Source organism: Vicia villosa, linkage group LG2 (assembly GCF_029867415.1).
Source record: "Vicia villosa cultivar HV-30 ecotype Madison, WI linkage group LG2, Vvil1.0, whole genome shotgun sequence".
Classification (NCBI taxonomy): domain Eukaryota; kingdom Viridiplantae; phylum Streptophyta; class Magnoliopsida; order Fabales; family Fabaceae; genus Vicia; species Vicia villosa.
Window position 1 is genome coordinate 114,689,159 of NC_081181.1, and position 22,851 is coordinate 114,712,009.

Here is a 22,851-nt window from a genome sequence, read left to right on the forward strand (position 1 = left end):
TCGAAACAGTGGAAACGAGTCAAAATTGGAAGGAAAAAAATAGATGAACGGGGAGTTTATATAACTCGGAGGGGTTAATGTTCTCTGTTCTCTCTTTTTTTTTTTCTTCTTACAAATCAAAACAACCGCATTTTATAATTAAAAAAATACCTAACCAAATTTCAAAATAGAAAGTAAATTTTAAAAAAGAGGAGAAAATAGAAAACATACCAAAGAAAATTGAAAAAAGGTTTAGGCAAACATAAAGAAAAAGGAAAAATTTATTTTGTGCCTCTATAATTAGTTTTATATTCTTACATTAAAAAAATTGGACTAAAATACCCTCATATAAGTAGGTAATACTTTTCACAATTTCACTTTTGCATTCAACGCAGAAAAACACTCTCAATACACTTGAAAATTTCCAAATGTGTTTCGGTTTGGGTTTTTTTTATTTTTGTAATGTTTTTTATTTGGGTTAATACCATTTTACCCCCTGTCATATAGGTCATTTCTGATTTTGCCCCCTGTAATTTTTTTTTGTTTTGAAAAACAACCTTGCCATTTCAAAATACTAACATTTTAGTCCCTAAAGTCAAAATCCGCAGGAAAATCCGACAGAAAATCTGCAGGAAACCTGCAGATTTTCCTGCGGATTTTGACTTTAGGGGCTAAAAAGTTAGTATTTTGAAATGGCAAGGTTGTTTTTCAAAAAAAAAAAATTTACAGGGGGTAAACCAGAAATGACCTATATGGCAAGGGGGTAAAATGGTAATAACCCTTTTTATTTTGTTAATTTGACAGTGCCGCGTAGACAGAGATTAGAATGGAGGATTTTTGGTCGCACTTTAGGACGACGCTACGATGCATTAATGTTGAGAGAGGTAGAGCATGGTGGTCCATCTGCACCCGTCCCTTAGGTGCTAGTTGGATTTTTGGGAGGGCCAAAAGATACATCTCTAGTAGTGAGATACGAGCATCATATTGCTCGACATGTCTGATTCAGTGACGTAGGTAAAGATATTTATTCTATATTGAATAATTTTTGTATTTTATAATGTGTTTTTTATTTATTTTTAGGAGAGAGGGGTGAAGAAAGAAATGAAAGTGGCTCGACATGGGTTAAAGCTTAAGGAGATGGTACATGTTGCTCTCCCACCTAAGATGGAGTACAAGGTGTCTAGGTCGGGTCTAACTTGTCTATAGAGAATCAGTCTGACAAAGATAGACCCGAACCTTGTATCTGTATTTGTAGAGAGGTGGCATCTGGAGACATCTTTATTTCACATGTCATTTGGTGAGATGAGTATTAATCTAGACGATGTTGCATGTCTGCTACACTTGTTCTCCAGGGGTGAGTTTTGGAGCCCCGGTTATGTCACCGAGGACGTTGCAGTTGAGCCTGCTATTTATTACTTAGGAGTGGATCAGAGTGATACTCACTGACATGTCTGTGATTGTAGGGGCTACTATAATCTTGCGTGATTATACGACACATTCGTGGAGCATCGAGCAGCTAGGAGATGGGCATATGCTACCAGGTTATATTTGACGTTGTTAGTGTGTTGTACCATTTTTACCGACAAGAGTTTTGCGCTTGTCGAGGCACGATATCTTTTATTATTTAGAGACTTGGATAAACTTCACTTTTACAGTTGGAGAGCCGCTACTTTGGTCACCCTCTACAGATATCTTGGAGATGCATCCATGTACAATTGCAAGCAACTCGGTGGATATCCTTTTCAAAAGCTTGGTCGCCTACTGAAAGGATATCCACTTGGGCCTCTTGAAAGGATTTTTGCAACTTTTCGTTAGACTCCCGGGCTGTTTCCACATCTTTGATCAAGCTGGCGATGGTTGCTTCAAGGTCCAGGCATTTGGACTCGAAGGCTTCCATCTGTTTTTTCCTCCATCAGTTGCTTGTTGGATTCCTCTACCTTGTCGGTCTGAATCTTCAAATTATCATTCAGCTGACTTACCTCCTTGTTAAGACGAATTTCATTCTGTTCATATACGTCACCGACTTCAAACAAACCTTGGGTCATAACAACACACTGCATCAGGTAAGACCCAAAGTGTTTGGTCAGTTGCTAGGATCCTATGGTCTTCACCTTCTCAACATCCTCTGTCATATACAAGTGGTCATAAAGGTCTTCACCTTCATCTAGAATCTCACTCGCAGTAATTAAGGCATAAGCTAAAAGATCTACATACCCAAGTCTCTGAGGTGGCTTGATAACTCTTCTTGGTATATATTTTGTCAACAGGTAGTCATTAATAGTTTCCTCAACATGCTCAGTATCTTCAGCATCTTATGCTTCTCCTTCGGCTTGATCTGGGATACGCAATTCATCATCGACATGCTCCACCTCAACAGGAATCTCTTCATGTTCCAGCTCTTCTTCAGATATCTCTTCACTTCGACCAACACCATCAATTTTCTTGAAAGCCATCTCAGCATCATTGAAAACTTAATCTCGACTAGTGATACACCTTCTATGACCTAGCACTAGGCACCATAACCTATAAGCTTTGACTCCTTTAGGGTAACTTATGAACATGCATCTTAGAGCTCTAGGTACGACCTTGTCTTTCCTAATGTGAGCATAGGCTACGCAACCAAATACTCTAAGTTTGTCGAGATCTGGTGGATGTCTCGACCAAACTTCTTCAGGTGTCTTTATGTCTAACGAAGTCGAAGGACATATTTTTATCAGATATGCTGCTGTCGAAACAGCTTCTGTCCAAAACACCTTCTTTAACACAACACTAGTCAACATGCATCTAATTTTTTAAAAATGGTTCGATTAAATATTTTAGCCAAACCATTTTGTTGGGGAGTACCTGCAGTAGTTTTATGTCTTGTAATACTAGAGGCTGCGCAAAAACTGTCGAATGCCTCATTGCAAAATTTAAGGCCATTGTCGGTTTTATACCTCTTTACCTTTCTGCCAGTCTTATTTTCGACCAAAGTCTTCCAACTTTGGAAATTATCAGAAGTTTCATCCTTAGTCTTATGGATGAATACCCATAACTTTCTGGAATAATCATCAACTATGGATAGAAAATACCTTGCTCCTAAATGTGATGGACACCTTGCAGACCCCCAAAGATTAGCATGGATGTAATTAAGGGATCCATGTGTTCTTTGTTTGCCTTTATTGGACTTCACTCTGCAAGATTTTCCAAGTACACAAGGTTCACAAAACTTCAGCTTTTCGACTTTGTCTCCACCAAGCAGATTTTGTTTCGTAATACGCAGATATTAATATATCAATTGACATTTTCCTTGAAATGTCTCTAACATCTGTGAACAGAAATAAAGAATGAAAGTAAGAAAATAAAGAAAAGAAGAAAATTACCCATATCTCGAGAGGCTGCAAACCGAAAGGGAAAGGAAATACCCATTGTTTTTTAAGAACCAAGAACTCCAAAATAACAAGAACTTCTACTAAACTATAAGCTTCAAGACAAGCTTTCTATAGCTCAATTGTTGTATGGAACCTATGAAAAGAAATATAGTTAATAAAAAGGTAGAGCACATTCTATTCAAATATACTAACTAGTTTTAAAATGTAATATTAATAACATACCCTTATGTAGTTGACAATATTTTCTCCCTCCCTTCTAGTAAGGTCAAATACTTTGCTACAGGAGTCGAGTCAAAATGAAGTCATTTATGCCAAGTCTAGTTATCAAAATATCGCAAGATTCTGGCAGTTTCCCATCACTGTCAACAGAATGGTGCAGGCATAACATGCCATACAAATGTCTTACGACATCTCCTTCTATAATTGAATATTCCAGTGCTTGTCTGTTGTCAAGTATCTTGTATCTTGAGTTATCACCGTGTTTGAGTGACAACCCTATATTATCTGCAGTAGATAACACATTTTCCCTTTTCAAGAATTCCAAGGACCAACTTAATGCTGTAATCACTATTTCTTGGTTTCGGTTTCTAGCTTTTTCTTCTATTTGAATATGAACCCTAGCCGACTTAGAAGACTCTAGCAATTTTAAATCAGATTTAGGTGGTATCGGTTGCTCCAACGGATCAAAATGATGATAACTAAAGAGATTTTTTGCCATTATTTGAGATACTCGTGACTGTTTGGGAGATGAAGTTGTTGGGTTAAATAGTATATTCATCAAAATCTCACATCTGATAATATGAAGAAAATATAATAGAAGTAATAATATAATTGGAGATTGTTAGTTTGAGTTTTTCATATAACAACAAAATGTAGCCTTTTTTTTGTGTATAAGGGATTTGCATTGTGGTGTGTCTAGAAAGGGTTTTCTATTTTTCGTTCGAAAATAGTTTGTTGAGAGGGTTTTCAATTTTTCTGTTCAAAAATAATTTGATTAGAGGGTTTGCAATTTTTCTGTTCAAAAATTGCAGTTGAAAAGGGTTTGCAATTTTTCCGTCCAAAAATTGCAGTTGAGAGAGAGTTTGCAATTTTTTCCATACAAAATTTGCACTTAAGGTAGGGTTTGCAATTTTCTCCTTAAAAAATTGCAGTTTGGATGGTTTGCAATATTTCTCCTTTAAAATTGCAATTTGGAGGGTTTGCAATTTTCTCCTTTATATTTTGCAATAAGCATTTGTAATTTTGTTATTGTAAAATTAGAAGTTGATTTATAATTTGAGTTTTATTTTTTATTTTTTTGCTTCTTTTCTTCTTTTATGGGTATGCTTCCGCAAGTGTAGAAATTTATTTTTTTGATCAAGGGAGGAAGAAGACAAAAATATTAAAGAGTGATAATTTTACAAATGTGGATAACTATGAGAATCATTTTGAAGATGAAGTTGAAGACAAAGTGAAGATATGTGAGACTTTGGATGGAGGGAGGATTTTGTTGGGTTAAATAATATATTCATCCAAGTCCCACATCGGATAGTAGGAAGAAAATAGAATTAGAGTAATAATATAAAAGAGATAGATAGTTTGAGTTTTCCATACAACAACAAAATATAGCTTTTTTGGGTGTATAAGGGATTTGGGTAGTTGTGTGTCTAAGGAGGGTTTAATATTTTTCCGTTCAAAAATAGTTTGTTGAGAGGGTTTTATATTTTTCCGTTCAAAAACTGCAGTTAACAAAGGGTTTGTAATTTTTCCGTCCAAAAAGTGCAGTTGAGAGAGGGTTTGCAATTTTTCCGTCCAAAATTTGCACTTATAGTTAATAAAAAGGTAGAACACATTCTATTCAAATATACTAACTAGTTTTAAAATGTAATATTAATAACATACCCTTATGTAATTGACAATATTTTCTCCCTCCCTTCTGGTGAGATCAAATACTCTGCTACAGGAGTCGAGTCAAAATTGAAGTCATTTATGCCATGTCTAATTATCAGAATATCGCAAGATTCCGACAATTTCCCATCACTGTCAAGATAATGATGCAGGCATAACATGCCATAAGAATGTCTTACGACATCTCCTGCTATAATTGAATATTCCAATTCTTGTTTATCACAGTGTTTGAGTGACATCCATATATTATCTGCAGTAGATAACACATTTTCTCTTTTCAAGAATTCCAAGGCTTAACTTATTGTTGCAATCGCTATTTCTTGGTTTCGGTTTCTAGCTTTTTCCTCTATTTGAATATGAACCCTAGCCGACTTAGAAGGTTCTAGCAATTTTAAATCATATTTAGGTGGTATCGGTTGCTCTAACAGATCAAAATGAGGATAACTAAAGAGAATTTTTTGCCATTATTTGACATACTTGTGACTGTTTGCGAGATGAGGTTGTTGGGTTAAATAGTATATTCATCCAAGTCCCACATCAGATAGTAGGAAGAAAATAGAATTGGAGTAATAATATAAATAGAGATAGTTAGATTGAGTTTTTCATATATCAACAAAATGTAGCCTTTTTTGGTGTATAAGGGATTAGGGTAGTTGTGTGTCTAGAGAGGGTTTTTTTTTTTATTTTTTCGTTCAAGCATAGTTGGTTGAGAGGGTTTTCTATTTTTCTGTTAAAAAATATTTTGTTGAGAGGGTTTGCAATATTTCCGTCTAAAAATTGCAGTTGAAAGAGGATTTGCAATTTTTCCGTTCAAAAATTACACTTCAGGTAGGGTTCGCATTTTCTCCTTTAAAAATTTCAGTTTGGAGGGTTTGCAATTTTTCTCTTTAAAAATTGTAGTTTGGAGGGTTGGCAATTTTCTCCTTAAAATTTTACAATTAAAATTTGCAATTTTATTACTGAAAAATTAGAAGTAAAATTATAATTTGAGTTTTATTTTTGAACACAAAGTAAATCATAATTTTAACATTTTCTTACACAACCTCATAGTATATGTGATCATGTTTTATGAGAGTTATAAAAAATTATTTTGTATGCTATTAATAGTTGACATAAATTTGTTATTTCCATGTAATTTATACCACATAGTATTAATGAGTTAGTATTGAAAATCATACATGAAAATTTTATGCAAATAAAATAAATATTATGTTTGGTTCACAAGGGGATTGGAGAGATTTTAAAATTGAATTACTTTTTATCCTTTCAAATATTATTATTTGTACTTGGTAAAAATAAATATAAATAAAAATAGTTTTGAGTAAATTTTACCAAATAAAAACTACACACCGGATAACTTGCCTTCAAGTTATTTGGTTAAGAAAATACACACACCAGACAACTTGCTTGCAAGTTATTTAGTGAAGAAAAATTACAAATCAGATAACTTGATTGCAAGTTATTTGGCGAGGAACAATTATAAACCGAATAACTTAATTGCAAGTTATTTGGTGAAAAAAATTACAAATCGGACAACTTCATTGCAAGTTATTTGGTGAAAAAAAATACAAACCGGATAACTTGATTGCAAGTTATCGGGTCAAGAAAAACTACATACAAAAAAATAATTTGATAAGTGAAAATGGTGGAATTAGAATATTTTAAAAAATATAGGGGTAGAGGAATAATGGTAGAGGTATAGGATAAAATTTTCCAGATTTAGTCTTAGAAGTACGAATTGAACATTCAACCCAAACCAAAGACTATTTATTCATTGGTTCACATATTGGATTTAATCAAATTAGACCCAATCCAACTCACGAACACCCATACTTAAAACACTTAACAAAATGACAAATTACAAAACCAGTTATTTGGTTGTTATCGTGCTTGCAAATAACAATATAAATGTTGAACTAAGTTTTCTTAGACAGCTAAGATACATTGCACCAACTTATGAGTTAGTAAGATTTGCACAATGGTCTAAAAAACAAAACAATGGAATTACTTCTACACTATCAAACAATTAGTGTGAATAATACAAACAAAAGGTAAAGACTTCTCGTCCTGATTCCAAAACATGAACTACCTTCCCCCATTTTGTTTGTCAATCAATTTCCCCCTGTGTATCATGCATGCCAGTTTTACCAACACCCTACTTCTCATCCGTTTTATCAACATTAGATACTTCTTTATTAATCTTAGCATTGGACCCCTGCGGATCATGCTTCTCATCCGTTTTATCAACATCAGATACCTCTTTATTAATCTCAGCATTGGACCCCTGTGGATCATGCTACTCAGCCGTTTTACCAACATTAGATACCTTTTTATTAATCTCAGAATTGGACCCCTACGAATCATGCTTCTCTGTCACTTTATCAACATCAGATACCTCCTCTTTATCAGTCTCAACCTTGGACCCCTGCGGATCAACGGAGAGATACTTTTGCATATTCATCTACAAACCGTTTAGACTCCCTATTTGCATTTCCATGGAAAACAAATTATATATATTTTTTATCATGTTGTGTAGCAACACAATTAGAAACTATTACAATACGTAGTTATATAAAGCATGGTGTCCTTTTGGAGCTCATCAACAACAATACAACAATATTAGGTTCTTTCATTGATATTTTGTATTCCTTCTCAAGCTTATTTATCAAAGGATTGTTATCCTGCTAAATACATTAAAAAAAGCTTAGTCATATACTACAGATATCTTAACGTAGTTTTAATATAAATATATAAATACCTCACTGATGTTAACATTCTGACTAAACAACATACTGAAGAATGATGCATAAGCATTAATCTCGTATTGGTGAATGTAATCGTTTATCATATGCGAGAGAGAAGAAATTTGACCCCGGTCAAAATGATTGGAAACTGGAGACAATGGCTTAGAAGGAAACATATGGTCCGTGTTTCCGAAAACTCGATTTTTTCATCTTTCCTAAAACACGATTTTTTGTATTTCCGAAAAATTCATTTTTTTTTGTTTTTCCGAAAAAACTCGATTTTTTGTATTTCCAAAAAACTAAATTTTTTGTTTTCCCAAAAAAACTCGATTTTATTTTTTGTATTTCCAAAAAACTCGACTTTTGTATTTTCGAAAAAAACACAATTTTTGCATATTCATCTACAAACCGTTTAGACTCCCTATTTGCATTTCCATGGAAAACAAATTATATATTTATTTATCATGTTGTGTAGCAACACAATTAGAAACTATTACAATACCTGGTTATATAAAGCATGGTGTCCTTTTGGAGCTCATCAACAACAATATTACGTTCTTCCACTGATATTTTGTATTCCTTCTCAAGCTTTTTTATAAGAGGATTGTTATCCTGGTAAAAACATTAAAAAAAAAACTTAGTCATATACTACAGATATCTTAACGTAGTTTTAATATAAATATATAAATACCTCAATGATGTTAACATCCTGACTAAACAACATACTGAGGAATGATGCATAAGCATTAATCTCGTATTGGTGAATGTAATCGTTTATCATATGCGAGAGAGAAGAAATTTGACCCGGTCAAAATGATTGGAAACTGGAGACAGTGGCTCAGAAGGAAACATAAGGTCTGTGTTTCCGAAAACTCGATTTTTTCATCTTTCCTAAAACATGATTTTTTGAATTTCCGAAAAATTCGTTTTTTTTTTTTGTTTTTCCGAGAAAACTCAATTTTTTGTATTTCCAAAAAACTAAATTTTTTGTTTTCCCAAAAAAATCGATTTTATTTTTTGTATTTCCAAAAAACTCGACTTTTATATTTTCGAAAAAAAACACAATTTTTGCATATTCATCTACAAACCGTTTAGATTCCTTATTTGCATTTCCATGGAAAACAAATTATATATTTATTTTATCATGTTGTGTAGCAACACAATTAGAAACTATTACAATACCTGGTTATATAAAGCATGGTGTCCTTTTGGAGCTCATCAACAACAATATTACGTTCTTCCAATGATATTTTGTGTTCCTTCTCAAGCTTTTTTATCAGAGGATTGTTATCCTAGTAAAAACATTTAAAAAAAAGCTTAGTCATATACTACAGATATCTTAACGTAGTTTTAATATAAATATATAAATACCTCACTAATGTTAACATTCTGACTAAACAACATACTGAGGAATGATGCATAAGAATTAATCTCGTATTGGTGAATGTAATCGTTTATCATATGCGAGAAAGAAGAAATTTGACCCCGTTCAAAATGATTGGAAACTAGAGACAGTGGCTCAGAAGGAAACATATGGTCCGTGTTTTCGAAAACTCGATTTTTTCATCTTTCCTAAAACACGATTTTTTGTATTTCCGAAAAATTCGTTTTTTCTTTCCGAAAAAACTCGATTTTTTGTATTTCCAAAAAACTAAATTTTTTGTTTTCCCAAAAAAATCGATTTTATTTTTTGTATTTCCAAAAAACTCGACTTTTGTATTTTCGAAAAAAAACACAATTTTTGCATATTCATCTACAAACCGTTTAGACTCCCTATTTGCATTTCCATGGAAAAAAAATTATATATTTATTTTATCATGTTGTGTAGCAACACAATTAGAAACTATTACAATACCTGGTTATATAAAGCATGGTGTCCTTTTGGAGCTCATCAACAACAATATTACGTTCTTCCACTGATATTTTGTATTCCTTCTCAAGCTTTTTTATAAGAGGATTGTTATCCTGGTAAAAACATTAAAAAAAAAACTTAGTCATATACTACAGATATTTTAACGTAGTTTTAATATAAATATATAAATACCTCAATGATGTTAACATTCTGACTAAACAACATACTGAGGAATGATGCATAAGCATTAATCTCGTATTGGTGAATGTAATCGTTTATCATATGCGAGAGAGAAGAAATTTGACCCGGTCAAAATGATTGGAAACTGGAGACAGTGGCTCAGAAGGAAACATATGGTCTGTGTTTCCGAAAACTCGATTTTTTCATCTTTCCTAAAACATGATTTTTTGAATTTCCGAAAAATTCGTTTTTTTTTTGTTTTTCCGAAAAAACTCAATTTTTTGTATTTCCAAAAAACTAAATTTTTTGTTTTCCCAAAAAAATCGATTTTATTTTTTGTATTTCCAAAAAACTCGACTTTTATATTTTCGAAAAAAAACACAATTTTTGCATATTCATCTACAAACCGTTTAGACTCCTTATTTGCATTTCCATGGAAAACAAATTATATATTTATTTTATCATGTTGTGTAGCAACACAATTAGAAACTATTACAATACCTGGTTATATAAAGCATGGTGTCCTTTTGGAGCTCATCAACAACAATATTACGTTCTTCCAATGATATTTTGTGTTCCTTCTCAAGCTTTTTTATCAGAGGATTGTTATCCTAGTAAAAACATTTAAAAAAAAGCTTAGTCATATACTACAGATATCTTAACGTAGTTTTAATATAAATATATAAATACCTCACTAATGTTAACATTCTGACTAAACAACATACTGAGGAATGATGCATAAGCATTAATCTCGTATTGGTGAATGTAATCGTTTATCATATGCGAGAAAGAAGAAATTTGACCCCGGTCAAAATGATTGGAAACTAGAGACAGTGGCTCAGAAGGAAACATATGGTCCGTGTTTTCGAAAACTCGATTTTTTCATCTTTCCTAAAACACGATTTTTTGTATTTCCGAAAAATTCGTTTTTTCTTTCCGAAAAAACTCGATTTTTTGTATTTCCAAAAAACTAAATTTTTTGTTTTCCCAAAAAAATCGATTTTATTTTTTGTATTTCCAAAAAACTCGACTTTTGTATTTTCGAAAAAAAACACAATTTTTGCATATTCATCTACAAACCGTTTAGACTCCCTATTTGCATTTCCATGGAAAAAAAATTATATATTTATTTTATCATGTTGTGTAGCAACACAATTAGAAACTATTACAATACCTGGTTATATAAAGCATGGTGTCCTTTTGGAGCTCATCAACAACAATATTACGTTCTTCCACTGATATTTTGTATTCCTTCTCAAGCTTTTTTATAAGAGGATTGTTATCCTGGTAAAAACATTAAAAAAAAAACTTAGTCATATACTACAGATATCTTAACGTAGTTTTAATATAAATATATAAATACCTCAATGATGTTAACATTCTGACTAAACAACATACTGAGGAATGATGCATAAGCATTAATCTCGTATTGGTGAATGTAATCGTTTATCATATGCGAGAGAGAAGAAATTTGACCCGGTCAAAATGATTGGAAACTGGAGACAGTGGCTCAGAAGGAAACATATGGTCTGTGTTTCCGAAAACTCGATTTTTTCATCTTTCCTAAAACATGATTTTTTGAATTTCCGAAAAATTCGTTTTTTTTTGTTTTTCCGAAAAAACTCAATTTTTTGTATTTCCAAAAAACTAAATTTTTTGTTATTCCAAAAAAACTCGATTTTTTTTTATATTTCCAAAAAACTCGACTTTTGTATTTTCGAAAGAAACAATTTTTGCATATTCCTCTACAAACCGTTTAGACTCCTTATTTGCATTTCCATGGAAAACAAATTATATATTTATTTTATCATGTTGTGTAGCAACACAATTAGAAACTATTACAATACCTGGTTATATAAAGCATGGTGTCCTTTTGGAGCTCATCAACAACAATATTACGTTCTTCCAATGATATTTTGTGTTCCTTCTCAAGCTTTTTTATCAGAGGATTGTTATCCTAGTAAAAACATTTTAAAAAAAGCTTAGTCATATACTACAGATATCTTAACGTAGTTTTAATATAAATATATAAATACCTCACTGATGTTAACATTCTGACTAAACAACATACTGAGGAATGATGCATAAGCATTAATCTCGTATTGGTGAATGTAATCGTTTATCATATGCGAGAAAGAAGAAATTTGACCCCGGTCAAAATGATTGGAAACTAGAGACAGTGGCTCAGAAGGAAACATATGGTCCGTGTTTTCGAAAACTCGATTTTTTCATCTTTCCTAAAACACGATTTTTTGTATTTCCGAAAAATTCGTTTTTTTTTTTCCGAAAAAACTCGATTTTTTGTATTTCCAAAAAACTAAATTTTTTGTTTTCCCAAAAAAATCGATTTTATTTTTTGTATTTCCAAAAAACTCGACTTTTGTATTTTCGAAAAAAAACACAATTTTTGCATATTCATCTACAAACCGTTTAGACTCCCTATTTGCATTTCCATGGAAAACAAATTATATATTTATTTTATCATGTTGTGTAGCAACACAATTAGAAACTATTACAATACCTGGTTATATAAAGCATGGTGTCCTTTTGGAGCTCATCAACAACAATATTACGTTCTTCCACTGATATTTTGTATTCCTTCTCAAGCTTTTTTATAAGAGGATTGTTATCCTAGTAAAAACATTTAAAAAAAAGCTTAGTCATATACTACAGATATCTTAACGTAGTTTTAATATAAATATATAAATACCTCACTGATGTTAACATTCTGACTAAACAACATACTGAGGAATGATGCATAAGCATTAATCTCGTATTGGTGAATGTAATCGTTTATCATATGCGAGAAAGAAGAAATTTGACCCCGGTCAAAATGATTGGAAACTAGAGACAGTGGCTCAGAAGGAAACATATGGTCCGTGTTTTCGAAAACTCGATTTTTTCATCTTTCCTAAAACACGATTTTTTGTATTTCCGAAAAATTCGTTTTTTTTTTTTTTCCGAAAAAACTCGATTTTTTGTATTTCCAAAAAACTAAATTTTTTGTTTTCCCAAAAAAATCGATTTTATTTTTTGTATTTCCAAAAAACTCGACTTTTGTATTTTCGAAAAAAAACACAATTTTTGCATATTCATCTACAAACCGTTTAGACTCCCTATTTGCATTTCCATGGAAAACAAATTATATATTTATTTTATCATGTTGTGTAGCAACACAATTAGAAACTATTACAATACCTGGTTATATAAAGCATGGTGTCCTTTTGGAGCTCATCAACAACAATATTACGTTCTTCCAATGATATTTTGTGTTCCTTCTCAAGCTTTTTTATCAGAGGATTGTTATCCTAGTAAAAACATTTAAAAAAAAGCTTAGTCATATACTACAGATATCTTAACGTAGTTTTAATATAAATATATAAATACCTCACTGATGTTAACATTCTGACTAAACAACATACTGAGGAATGATGCATAAGCATTAATCTCGTATTGGTGAATGTAATCGTTTATCATATGCGAGAAAGAAGAAATTTGACCCCGGTCAAAATGATTGGAAACTAGAGACAGTGGCTCAGAAGGAAACATATGGTCCGTGTTTTCGAAAACTCGATTTTTTCATCTTTCCTAAAACACGATTTTTTGTATTTCCGAAAAATTCGTTTTTTTTTTCCGAAAAAACTCGATTTTTTGTATTTCCAAAAAACTAAATTTTTTGTTTTCCCAAAAAAATCGATTTTATTTTTTGTATTTCCAAAAAACTCGACTTTTGTATTTTCGAAAAAAAACACAATTTTTGCATATTCATCTACAAACCGTTTAGACTCCCTATTTGCATTTCCATGGAAAACAAATTATATATTTATTTTATCATGTTGTGTAGCAACACAATTAGAAACTATTACAATACCTGGTTATATAAAGCATGGTGTCCTTTTGGAGCTCATCAACAACAATATTACGTTCTTCCACTGATATTTTGTATTCCTTCTCAAGCTTTTTTATAAGAGGATTGTTATCCTGGTAAAAACATTAAAAAAAAAAACTTAGTCATATACTACAGATATCTTAACGTAGTTTTAATATAAATATATAAATACCTCAATGATGTTAACATTCTGACTAAACAACATACTGAGGAATGATGCATAAGCATTAATCTCGTATTGGTGAATGTAATCGTTTATCATATGCGAGAGAGAAGAAATTTGACCCGGTCAAAATGATTGGAAACTGGAGACAGTGGCTCAGAAGGAAACATATGGTCTGTGTTTCCGAAAACTCGATTTTTTCATCTTTCCTAAAACATGATTTTTTGAATTTCCGAAAAATTCGTTTTTTTTTTGTTTTTCCGAAAAAACTCAATTTTTTGTATTTCCAAAAAACTAAATTTTTTGTTATTCCAAAAAAACTCGATTTTTTTTTATATTTCCAAAAAACTCGACTTTTGTATTTTCGAAAGAAACAATTTTTGCATATTCCTCTACAAACCGTTTAGACTCCTTATTTGCATTTCCATGGAAAACAAATTATATATTTATTTTATCATGTTGTGTAGCAACACAATTAGAAACTATTACAATACCTGGTTATATAAAGCATGGTGTCCTTTTGGAGCTCATCAACAACAATATTACGTTCTTCCAATGATATTTTGTGTTCCTTCTCAAGCTTTTTTATCAGAGGATTGTTATCCTAGTAAAAACATTTTAAAAAAAGCTTAGTCATATACTACAGATATCTTAACGTAGTTTTAATATAAATATATAAATACCTCACTGATGTTAACATTCTGACTAAACAACATACTGAGGAATGATGCATAAGCATTAATCTCGTATTGGTGAATGTAATCGTTTATCATATGCGAGAAAGAAGAAATTTGACCCCGGTCAAAATGATTGGAAACTAGAGACAGTGGCTCAGAAGGAAACATATGGTCCGTGTTTTCGAAAACTCGATTTTTTCATCTTTCCTAAAACACGATTTTTTGTATTTCCGAAAAATTCGTTTTTTTTTTTCCGAAAAAACTCGATTTTTTGTATTTCCAAAAAACTAAATTTTTTGTTTTCCCAAAAAAATCGATTTTATTTTTTGTATTTCCAAAAAACTCGACTTTTGTATTTTCGAAAAAAAACACAATTTTTGCATATTCATCTACAAACCGTTTAGACTCCCTATTTGCATTTCCATGGAAAACAAATTATATATTTATTTTATCATGTTGTGTAGCAACACAATTAGAAACTATTACAATACCTGGTTATATAAAGCATGGTGTCCTTTTGGAGCTCATCAACAACAATATTACGTTCTTCCACTGATATTTTGTATTCCTTCTCAAGCTTTTTTATAAGAGGATTGTTATCCTAGTAAAAACATTTAAAAAAAAGCTTAGTCATATACTACAGATATCTTAACGTAGTTTTAATATAAATATATAAATACCTCACTGATGTTAACATTCTGACTAAACAACATACTGAGGAATGATGCATAAGCATTAATCTCGTATTGGTGAATGTAATCGTTTATCATATGCGAGAAAGAAGAAATTTGACCCCGGTCAAAATGATTGGAAACTAGAGACAGTGGCTCAGAAGGAAACATATGGTCCGTGTTTTCGAAAACTCGATTTTTTCATCTTTCCTAAAACACGATTTTTTGTATTTCCGAAAAATTCGTTTTTTTTTTTTTTCCGAAAAAACTCGATTTTTTGTATTTCCAAAAAACTAAATTTTTTGTTTTCCCAAAAAAATCGATTTTATTTTTTGTATTTCCAAAAAACTCGACTTTTGTATTTTCGAAAAAAAACACAATTTTTGCATATTCATCTACAAACCGTTTAGACTCCTTATTTGCATTTCCATGGAAAACAAATTATATATTTATTTTATCATGTTGTGTAGCAACACAATTAGAAACTATTACAATACCTGGTTATATAAAGCATGGTGTCCTTTTGGAGCTCATCAACAACAATATTACGTTCTTCCAATGATATTTTGTGTTCCTTCTCAAGCTTTTTTATCAGAGGATTGTTATCCTAGTAAAAACATTTTAAAAAAAGCTTAGTCATATACTACAGATATCTTAACGTAGTTTTAATATAAATATATAAATACCTCACTGATGTTAACATTCTGACTAAACAACATACTGAGGAATGATGCATAAGCATTAATCTCGTATTGGTGAATGTAATCGTTTATCATATGCGAGAAAGAAGAAATTTGACCCCGGTCAAAATGATTGGAAACTAGAGACAGTGGCTCAGAAGGAAACATATGGTCCGTGTTTTCGAAAACTCGATTTTTTCATCTTTCCTAAAACACGATTTTTTGTATTTCCGAAAAATTCGTTTTTTTTTTCCGAAAAAACTCGATTTTTTGTATTTCCAAAAAACTAAATTTTTTGTTTTCCCAAAAAAATCGATTTTATTTTTTGTATTTCCAAAAAACTCGACTTTTGTATTTTCGAAAAAAAACACAATTTTTGCATATTCATCTACAAACCGTTTAGACTCCCTATTTGCATTTCCATGGAAAACAAATTATATATTTATTTTATCATGTTGTGTAGCAACACAATTAGAAACTATTACAATACCTGGTTATATAAAGCATGGTGTCCTTTTGGAGCTCATCAACAACAATATTACGTTCTTCCACTGATATTTTGTATTCCTTCTCAAGCTTTTTTATAAGAGGATTGTTATCCTGGTAAAAACATTAAAAAAAAAAACTTAGTCATATACTACAGATATCTTAACGTAGTTTTAATATAAATATATAAATACCTCAATGATGTTAACATTCTGACTAAACAACATACTGAGGAATGATGCATAAGCATTAATCTCGTATTGGTGAATGTAATCGTTTATCATATGCGAGAGAGAAGAAATTTGACCCGGTCAAAATGATTGGAAACTGGAGACAGTGGCTCAGAAGGAAACATATGGTCTGTGTTTCCGAAAACTCGATTTTTTCATCTTTCCTAAAACATGATTTTTTGAATTTCCGAAAAATTCGTTTTTTTTTGTTTTTCCGAAAAAACTCAATTTTTTGTATTTCCAAAAAACTAAATTTTTTGTTATTCCAAAAAAACTCGATTTTTTTTTATATTTCCAAAAAACTCGACTTTTGTATTTTCGAAAGAAACAATTTTTGCATATTCCTCTACAAACCGTTTAGACTCCTTATTTGCATTTCCATGGAAAACAAATTATATATTTATTTTATCATGTTGTGTAGCAACACAATTAGAAACTATTACAATACCTGGTTATATAAAGCATGGTGTCCTTTTGGAGCTCATCAACAACAATATTACGTTCTTCCAATGATATTTTGTGTTCCTTCTCAAGCTTTTTTATCAGAGGATTGTTATCCTAGTAAAAACATTTAAAAAAAAGCTTAGTCATATACTACAGATATCTTAACGTAGTTTTAATATAAATATATAAATACCTCACTGATGTTAACATTCTGACTAAACAACATACTGAGGAATGATGCATAAGCATTAATCTCGTATTGGTGAATGTAATCGTTTATCATATGCGAGAAAGAAGAAATTTGACCCCGGTCAAAATGATTGGAAACTAGAGACAGTGGCTCAGAAGGAAACATATGGTCCGTGTTTTCGAAAACTCGATTTTTTCATCTTTCCTAAAACACGATTTTTTGTATTTCCGAAAAATTCGTTTTTTTTTTCCGAAAAAACTCGATTTTTTGTATTTCCAAAAAACTAAATTTTTTGTTTTCCCAAAAAAATCGATTTTATTTTTTGTATTTCCAAAAAACTCGACTTTTGTATTTTCGAAAAAAAACACAATTTTTGCATATTCATCTACAAACCGTTTAGACTCCCTATTTGCATTTCCATGGAAAACAAATTATATATTTATTTTATCATGTTGTGTAGCAACACAATTAGAAACTATTACAATACCTGGTTATATAAAGCATGGTGTCCTTTTGGAGCTCATCAACAACAATATTACGTTCTTCCACTGATATTTTGTGTTCCTTCTCAAGCTTTTTTATAAGAGGATTGTTATCCTGGTAAAAACATTAAAAAAAAAAACTTAGTCATATACTACAGATATCTTAACGTAGTTTTAATATAAATATATAAATACCTCAATGATGTTAACATTCTGACTAAACAACATACTGAGGAATGATGCATAAGCATTAATCTCGTATTGGTGAATGTAATCGTTTATCATATGCGAGAGAGAAGAAATTTGACCCGGTCAAAATGATTGGAAACTGGAGACAGTGGCTCAGAAGGAAACATATGGTCTGTGTTTCCGAAAACTCGATTTTTTCATCTTTCCTAAAACATGATTTTTTGAATTTCCGAAAAATTCGTTTTTTTTTGTTTTTCCGAAAAAACTCAATTTTTTGTATTTCCAAAAAACTAAATTTTTTGTTATTCCAAAAAAACTCGATTTTTTTTTATATTTCCAAAAAACTCGACTTTTGTATTTTCGAAAGAAACAATTTTTGCATATTCCTCTACAAACCGTTTAGACTCCTTATTTGCATTTCCATGGAAAACAAATTATATATTTATTTTATCATGTTGTGTAGCAACACAATTAGAAACTATTACAATACCTGGTTATATAAAGCATGGTGTCCTTTTGGAGCTCATCAACAACAATATTACGTTCTTCCAATGATATTTTGTGTTCCTTCTCAAGCTTTTTTATCAGAGGATTGTTATCCTAGTAAAAACATTTTAAAAAAAGCTTAGTCATATACTACAGATATCTTAACGTAGTTTTAATATAAATATATAAATACCTCACTGATGTTAACATTCTGACTAAACAACATACTGAGGAATGATGCATAAGCATTAATCTCGTATTGGTGAATGTAATCGTTTATCATATGCGAGAAAGAAGAAATTTGACCCCGGTCAAAATGATTGGAAACTAGAGACAGTGGCTCAGAAGGAAACATATGGTCCGTGTTTTCGAAAACTCGATTTTTTCATCTTTCCTAAAACACGATTTTTTGTATTTCCGAAAAATTCGTTTTTTTTTTCCGAAAAAACTCGATTTTTTGTATTTCCAAAAAACTAAATTTTTTGTTTTCCCAAAAAAATCGATTTTATTTTTTGTATTTCCAAAAAACTCGACTTTTGTATTTTCGAAAAAAAACACAATTTTTGCATATTCATCTACAAACCGTTTAGACTCCCTATTTGCATTTCCATGGAAAACAAATTATATATTTATTTTATCATGTTGTGTAGCAACACAATTAGAAACTATTACAATACCTGGTTATATAAAGCATGGTGTCCTTTTGGAGCTCATCAACAACAATATTACGTTCTTCCACTGATATTTTGTATTCCTTCTCAAGCTTTTTTATAAGAGGATTGTTATCCTGGTAAAAACATTAAAAAAAAAAACTTAGTCATATACTACAGATATCTTAACGTAGTTTTAATATAAATATATAAATACCTCAATGATGTTAACATTCTGACTAAACAACATACTGAGGAATGATGCATAAGCATTAATCTCGTATTGGTGAATGTAATCGTTTATCATATGCGAGAGAGAAGAAATTTGACCCGGTCAAAATGATTGGAAACTGGAGACAGTGGCTCAGAAGGAAACATATGGTCTGTGTTTCCGAAAACTCGATTTTTTCATCTTTCCTAAAACATGATTTTTTGAATTTCCGAAAAATTCGTTTTTTTTTGTTTTTCCGAAAAAACTCAATTTTTTGTATTTCCAAAAAACTAAATTTTTTGTTATTCCAAAAAAACTCGATTTTTTTTTATATTTCCAAAAAACTCGACTTTTGTATTTTCGAAAGAAACAATTTTTGCATATTCCTCTACAAACCGTTTAGACTCCTTATTTGCATTTCCATGGAAAACAAATTATATATTTATTTTATCATGTTGTGTAGCAACACAATTAGAAACTATTACAATACCTGGTTATATAAAGCATGGTGTCCTTTTGGAGCTCATCAACAACAATATTACGTTCTTCCAATGATATTTTGTGTTCCTTCTCAAGCTTTTTTATCAGAGGATTGTTATCCTAGTAAAAACATTTAAAAAAAAGCTTAGTCATATACTACAGATATCTTAACGTAGTTTTAATATAAATATATAAATACCTCACTGATGTTAACATTCTGACTAAACAACATACTGAGGAATGATGCATAAGCATTAATCTCGTATTGGTGAATGTAATCGTTTATCATATGCGAGAAAGAAGAAATTTGACCCCGGTCAAAATGATTGGAAACTAGAGACAGTGGCTCAGAAGGAAACATATGGTCCGTGTTTTCGAAAACTCGATTTTTTCATCTTTCCTAAAACACGATTTTTTGTATTTCCGTAAAATTCGTTTTTTTTTTTCCGAAAAAACTCGATTTTTTGTATTTCCAAAAAACTAAATTTTTTGTTTTCCCAAAAAAATCGATTTTATTTTTTGTATTTCCAAAAAACTCGACTTTTATATTTTCGAAAAAAAACACAATTTTTGCATATTCATCTACAAACCGTTTAGACTCCTTATTTGCATTTCCATGGAAAACAAATTATATATTTATTTTATCATGTTGTGTAGCAACACAATTAGAAACTATTACAATACCTGGTTATATAAAGCATGGTGTCCTTTTGGAGCTCATCAACAACAATATTACGTTCTTCCACTGATATTTTGTGTTCCTTCTCAAGCTTTTTTATAAGAGGATTGTTATCCTGGTAAAAACATTAAAAAAAAAAACTTAGTCATATACTACAGATATTTTAACGTAGTTTTAATATAAATATATAAATACCTCAATGATGTTAACATTCTGACTAAACAACATACTGAGGAATGATGCATAAGCATTAATCTCGTATTGGTGAATGTAATCGTTTATCATATGCGAGAGAGAAGAAATTTGACCCGGTCAAAATGATTGGAAACTGGAGACAGTGGCTCAGAAGGAAACATATGGTCTGTGTTTCCGAAAACTCGATTTTTTCATCTTTCCTAAAACATGATTTTTTGAATTTCCGAAAAATTCGTTTTTTTTTTGTTTTTCCGAAAAAACTCAATTTTTTGTATTTCCAAAAAACTAAATTTTTTGTTATTCCAAAAAAACTCGATTTTTTTTTATATTTCCAAAAAACTCGACTTTTGTATTTTCGAAAGAAACAATTTTTGCATATTCCTCTACAAACCGTTTAGACTCCTTATTTGCATTTCCATGGAAAACAAATTATATATTTATTTTATCATGTTGTGTAGCAACACAATTAGAAACTATTACAATACCTGGTTATATAAAGCATGGTGTCCTTTTGGAGCTCATCAACAACAATATTACGTTCTTCCAATGATATTTTGTGTTCCTTCTCAAGCTTTTTTATCAGAGGATTGTTATCCTAGTAAAAACATTTTAAAAAAAGCTTAGTCATATACTACAGATATCTTAACGTAGTTTTAATATAAATATATAAATACCTCACTGATGTTAACATTCTGACTAAACAACATACTGAGGAATGATGCATAAGCATTAATCTCGTATTGGTGAATGTAATCGTTTATCATATGCGAGAAAGAAGAAATTTGACCCCGGTCAAAATGATTGGAAACTAGAGACAGTGGCTCAGAAGGAAACATATGGTCCGTGTTTTCGAAAACTCGATTTTTTCATCTTTCCTAAAACACGATTTTTTGTATTTCCGTAAAATTCGTTTTTTTTTTTCCGAAAAAACTCGATTTTTTGTATTTCCAAAAAACTAAATTTTTTGTTTTCCTAAAAAAATCGATTTTATTTTTTGTATTTCCAAAAAACTCGACTTTTATATTTTCGAAAAAAAACACAATTTTTGCATATTCATCTACAAACCGTTTAGACTCCTTATTTGTATTTCCATGGAAAACAAATTATATATTTATTTTATCATGTTGTGTAGCAACACAATTAGAAACTATTACAATACCTGGTTATATAAAGCATGGTGTCCTTTTGGAGCTCATCAACAACAATATTACGTTCTTCCAATGATATTTTGTGTTCCTTCTCAAGCTTTTTTATCAGAGGATTGTTATTAGGGATGCTCAAATTAACCAGTTTGATGATTTATCCATAACCATATCCATATCCGGTTATCAAAAACCGGTTTATTTTAATTTGGTTTTTCAACCGATCCATTTTAAAAACTATTTGGATATCCATAACCAATTGGTTGGATAACCATAACCAAATAAAATATCCAATATGATTCAAAAACCTAAAAACCTAATCACATTCACGTTTCTCTCTCCTCCTTTCTCTCAATTGAAAACCCAATCCCCTAAACACTGTTCTTTCTTCTCCATTCTCGATCAATTTCGGTTCCGTCAATATAGTTTTTGACGATGCTCTCTTCTCCATTCTCGATAGATTCCGGTTCCATCAATATCTTTTTTGACAATTCTCTCTTCTCCATTTTCGATTGATTCCGGCTCCATCAATTTGTGGAAGGAATGAATACATCAACCCAGGTAAATATATTCATTTTCGAATTTCGTTTCAATTTGCTTGCTCTGGATATTTGTTTTATTTGAATTTCTGTATTTGCACTTTTTCTAGTTTGTAGGGAAACAAAAATTGAAGAAGGTTGAATGTTTACTATTGTTGTTTTAAATGCTGATGATGTTAAACTTAAAAAATTGATGTGGGTTTGTACATGGTAACGTTTATGGGAAACTTATGAGGTGATTCTTTTTGAAGGTTTTATATGTTTGTTTAGATTGTTATGTGAGTTTGTACAGCAAAAACTAATAATAGTGATATGCTTGTTTAAAACGTGAGACCTTAACTAGCTGAAAGATAGA

The 22,851-nt window shown here is 30.8% G+C and overlaps 1 protein-coding gene across 1 annotated transcript; it reads right to left on the reverse strand.

Moving 5' to 3' along the window:
* Positions 1-3,627: 3,627 nt before the first annotated feature.
* LOC131649830 (uncharacterized) lies at positions 3,628-21,579 on the reverse strand. Its single transcript, XM_058919584.1, has 41 exons — positions 21,490-21,579; positions 21,301-21,410; positions 20,816-20,849; positions 20,626-20,735; positions 20,141-20,174; positions 19,952-20,061; positions 19,468-19,501; positions 19,278-19,387; positions 18,794-18,827; positions 18,605-18,714; positions 18,121-18,154; positions 17,931-18,040; positions 17,447-17,480; positions 17,258-17,367; positions 16,774-16,807; positions 16,584-16,693; positions 16,100-16,133; positions 15,911-16,020; positions 15,423-15,456; positions 15,234-15,343; positions 14,749-14,782; positions 14,560-14,669; positions 14,075-14,108; positions 13,885-13,994; positions 13,401-13,434; positions 13,212-13,321; positions 12,724-12,757; positions 12,535-12,644; positions 12,050-12,083; positions 11,861-11,970; positions 11,377-11,410; positions 11,188-11,297; positions 10,704-10,737; positions 10,515-10,624; positions 10,026-10,059; positions 9,837-9,946; positions 9,353-9,386; positions 9,164-9,273; positions 8,673-8,706; positions 8,484-8,593; positions 3,628-4,141 (listed from the first exon to the last, which is right to left on the reverse strand). The coding sequence occupies exons 1-41, from the start codon at positions 21,577-21,579 to the stop codon at positions 3,628-3,630; spliced, it is 3,450 nt and encodes a 1,149-aa protein (XP_058775567.1).
* Positions 21,580-22,851: the final 1,272 nt, after the last annotated feature.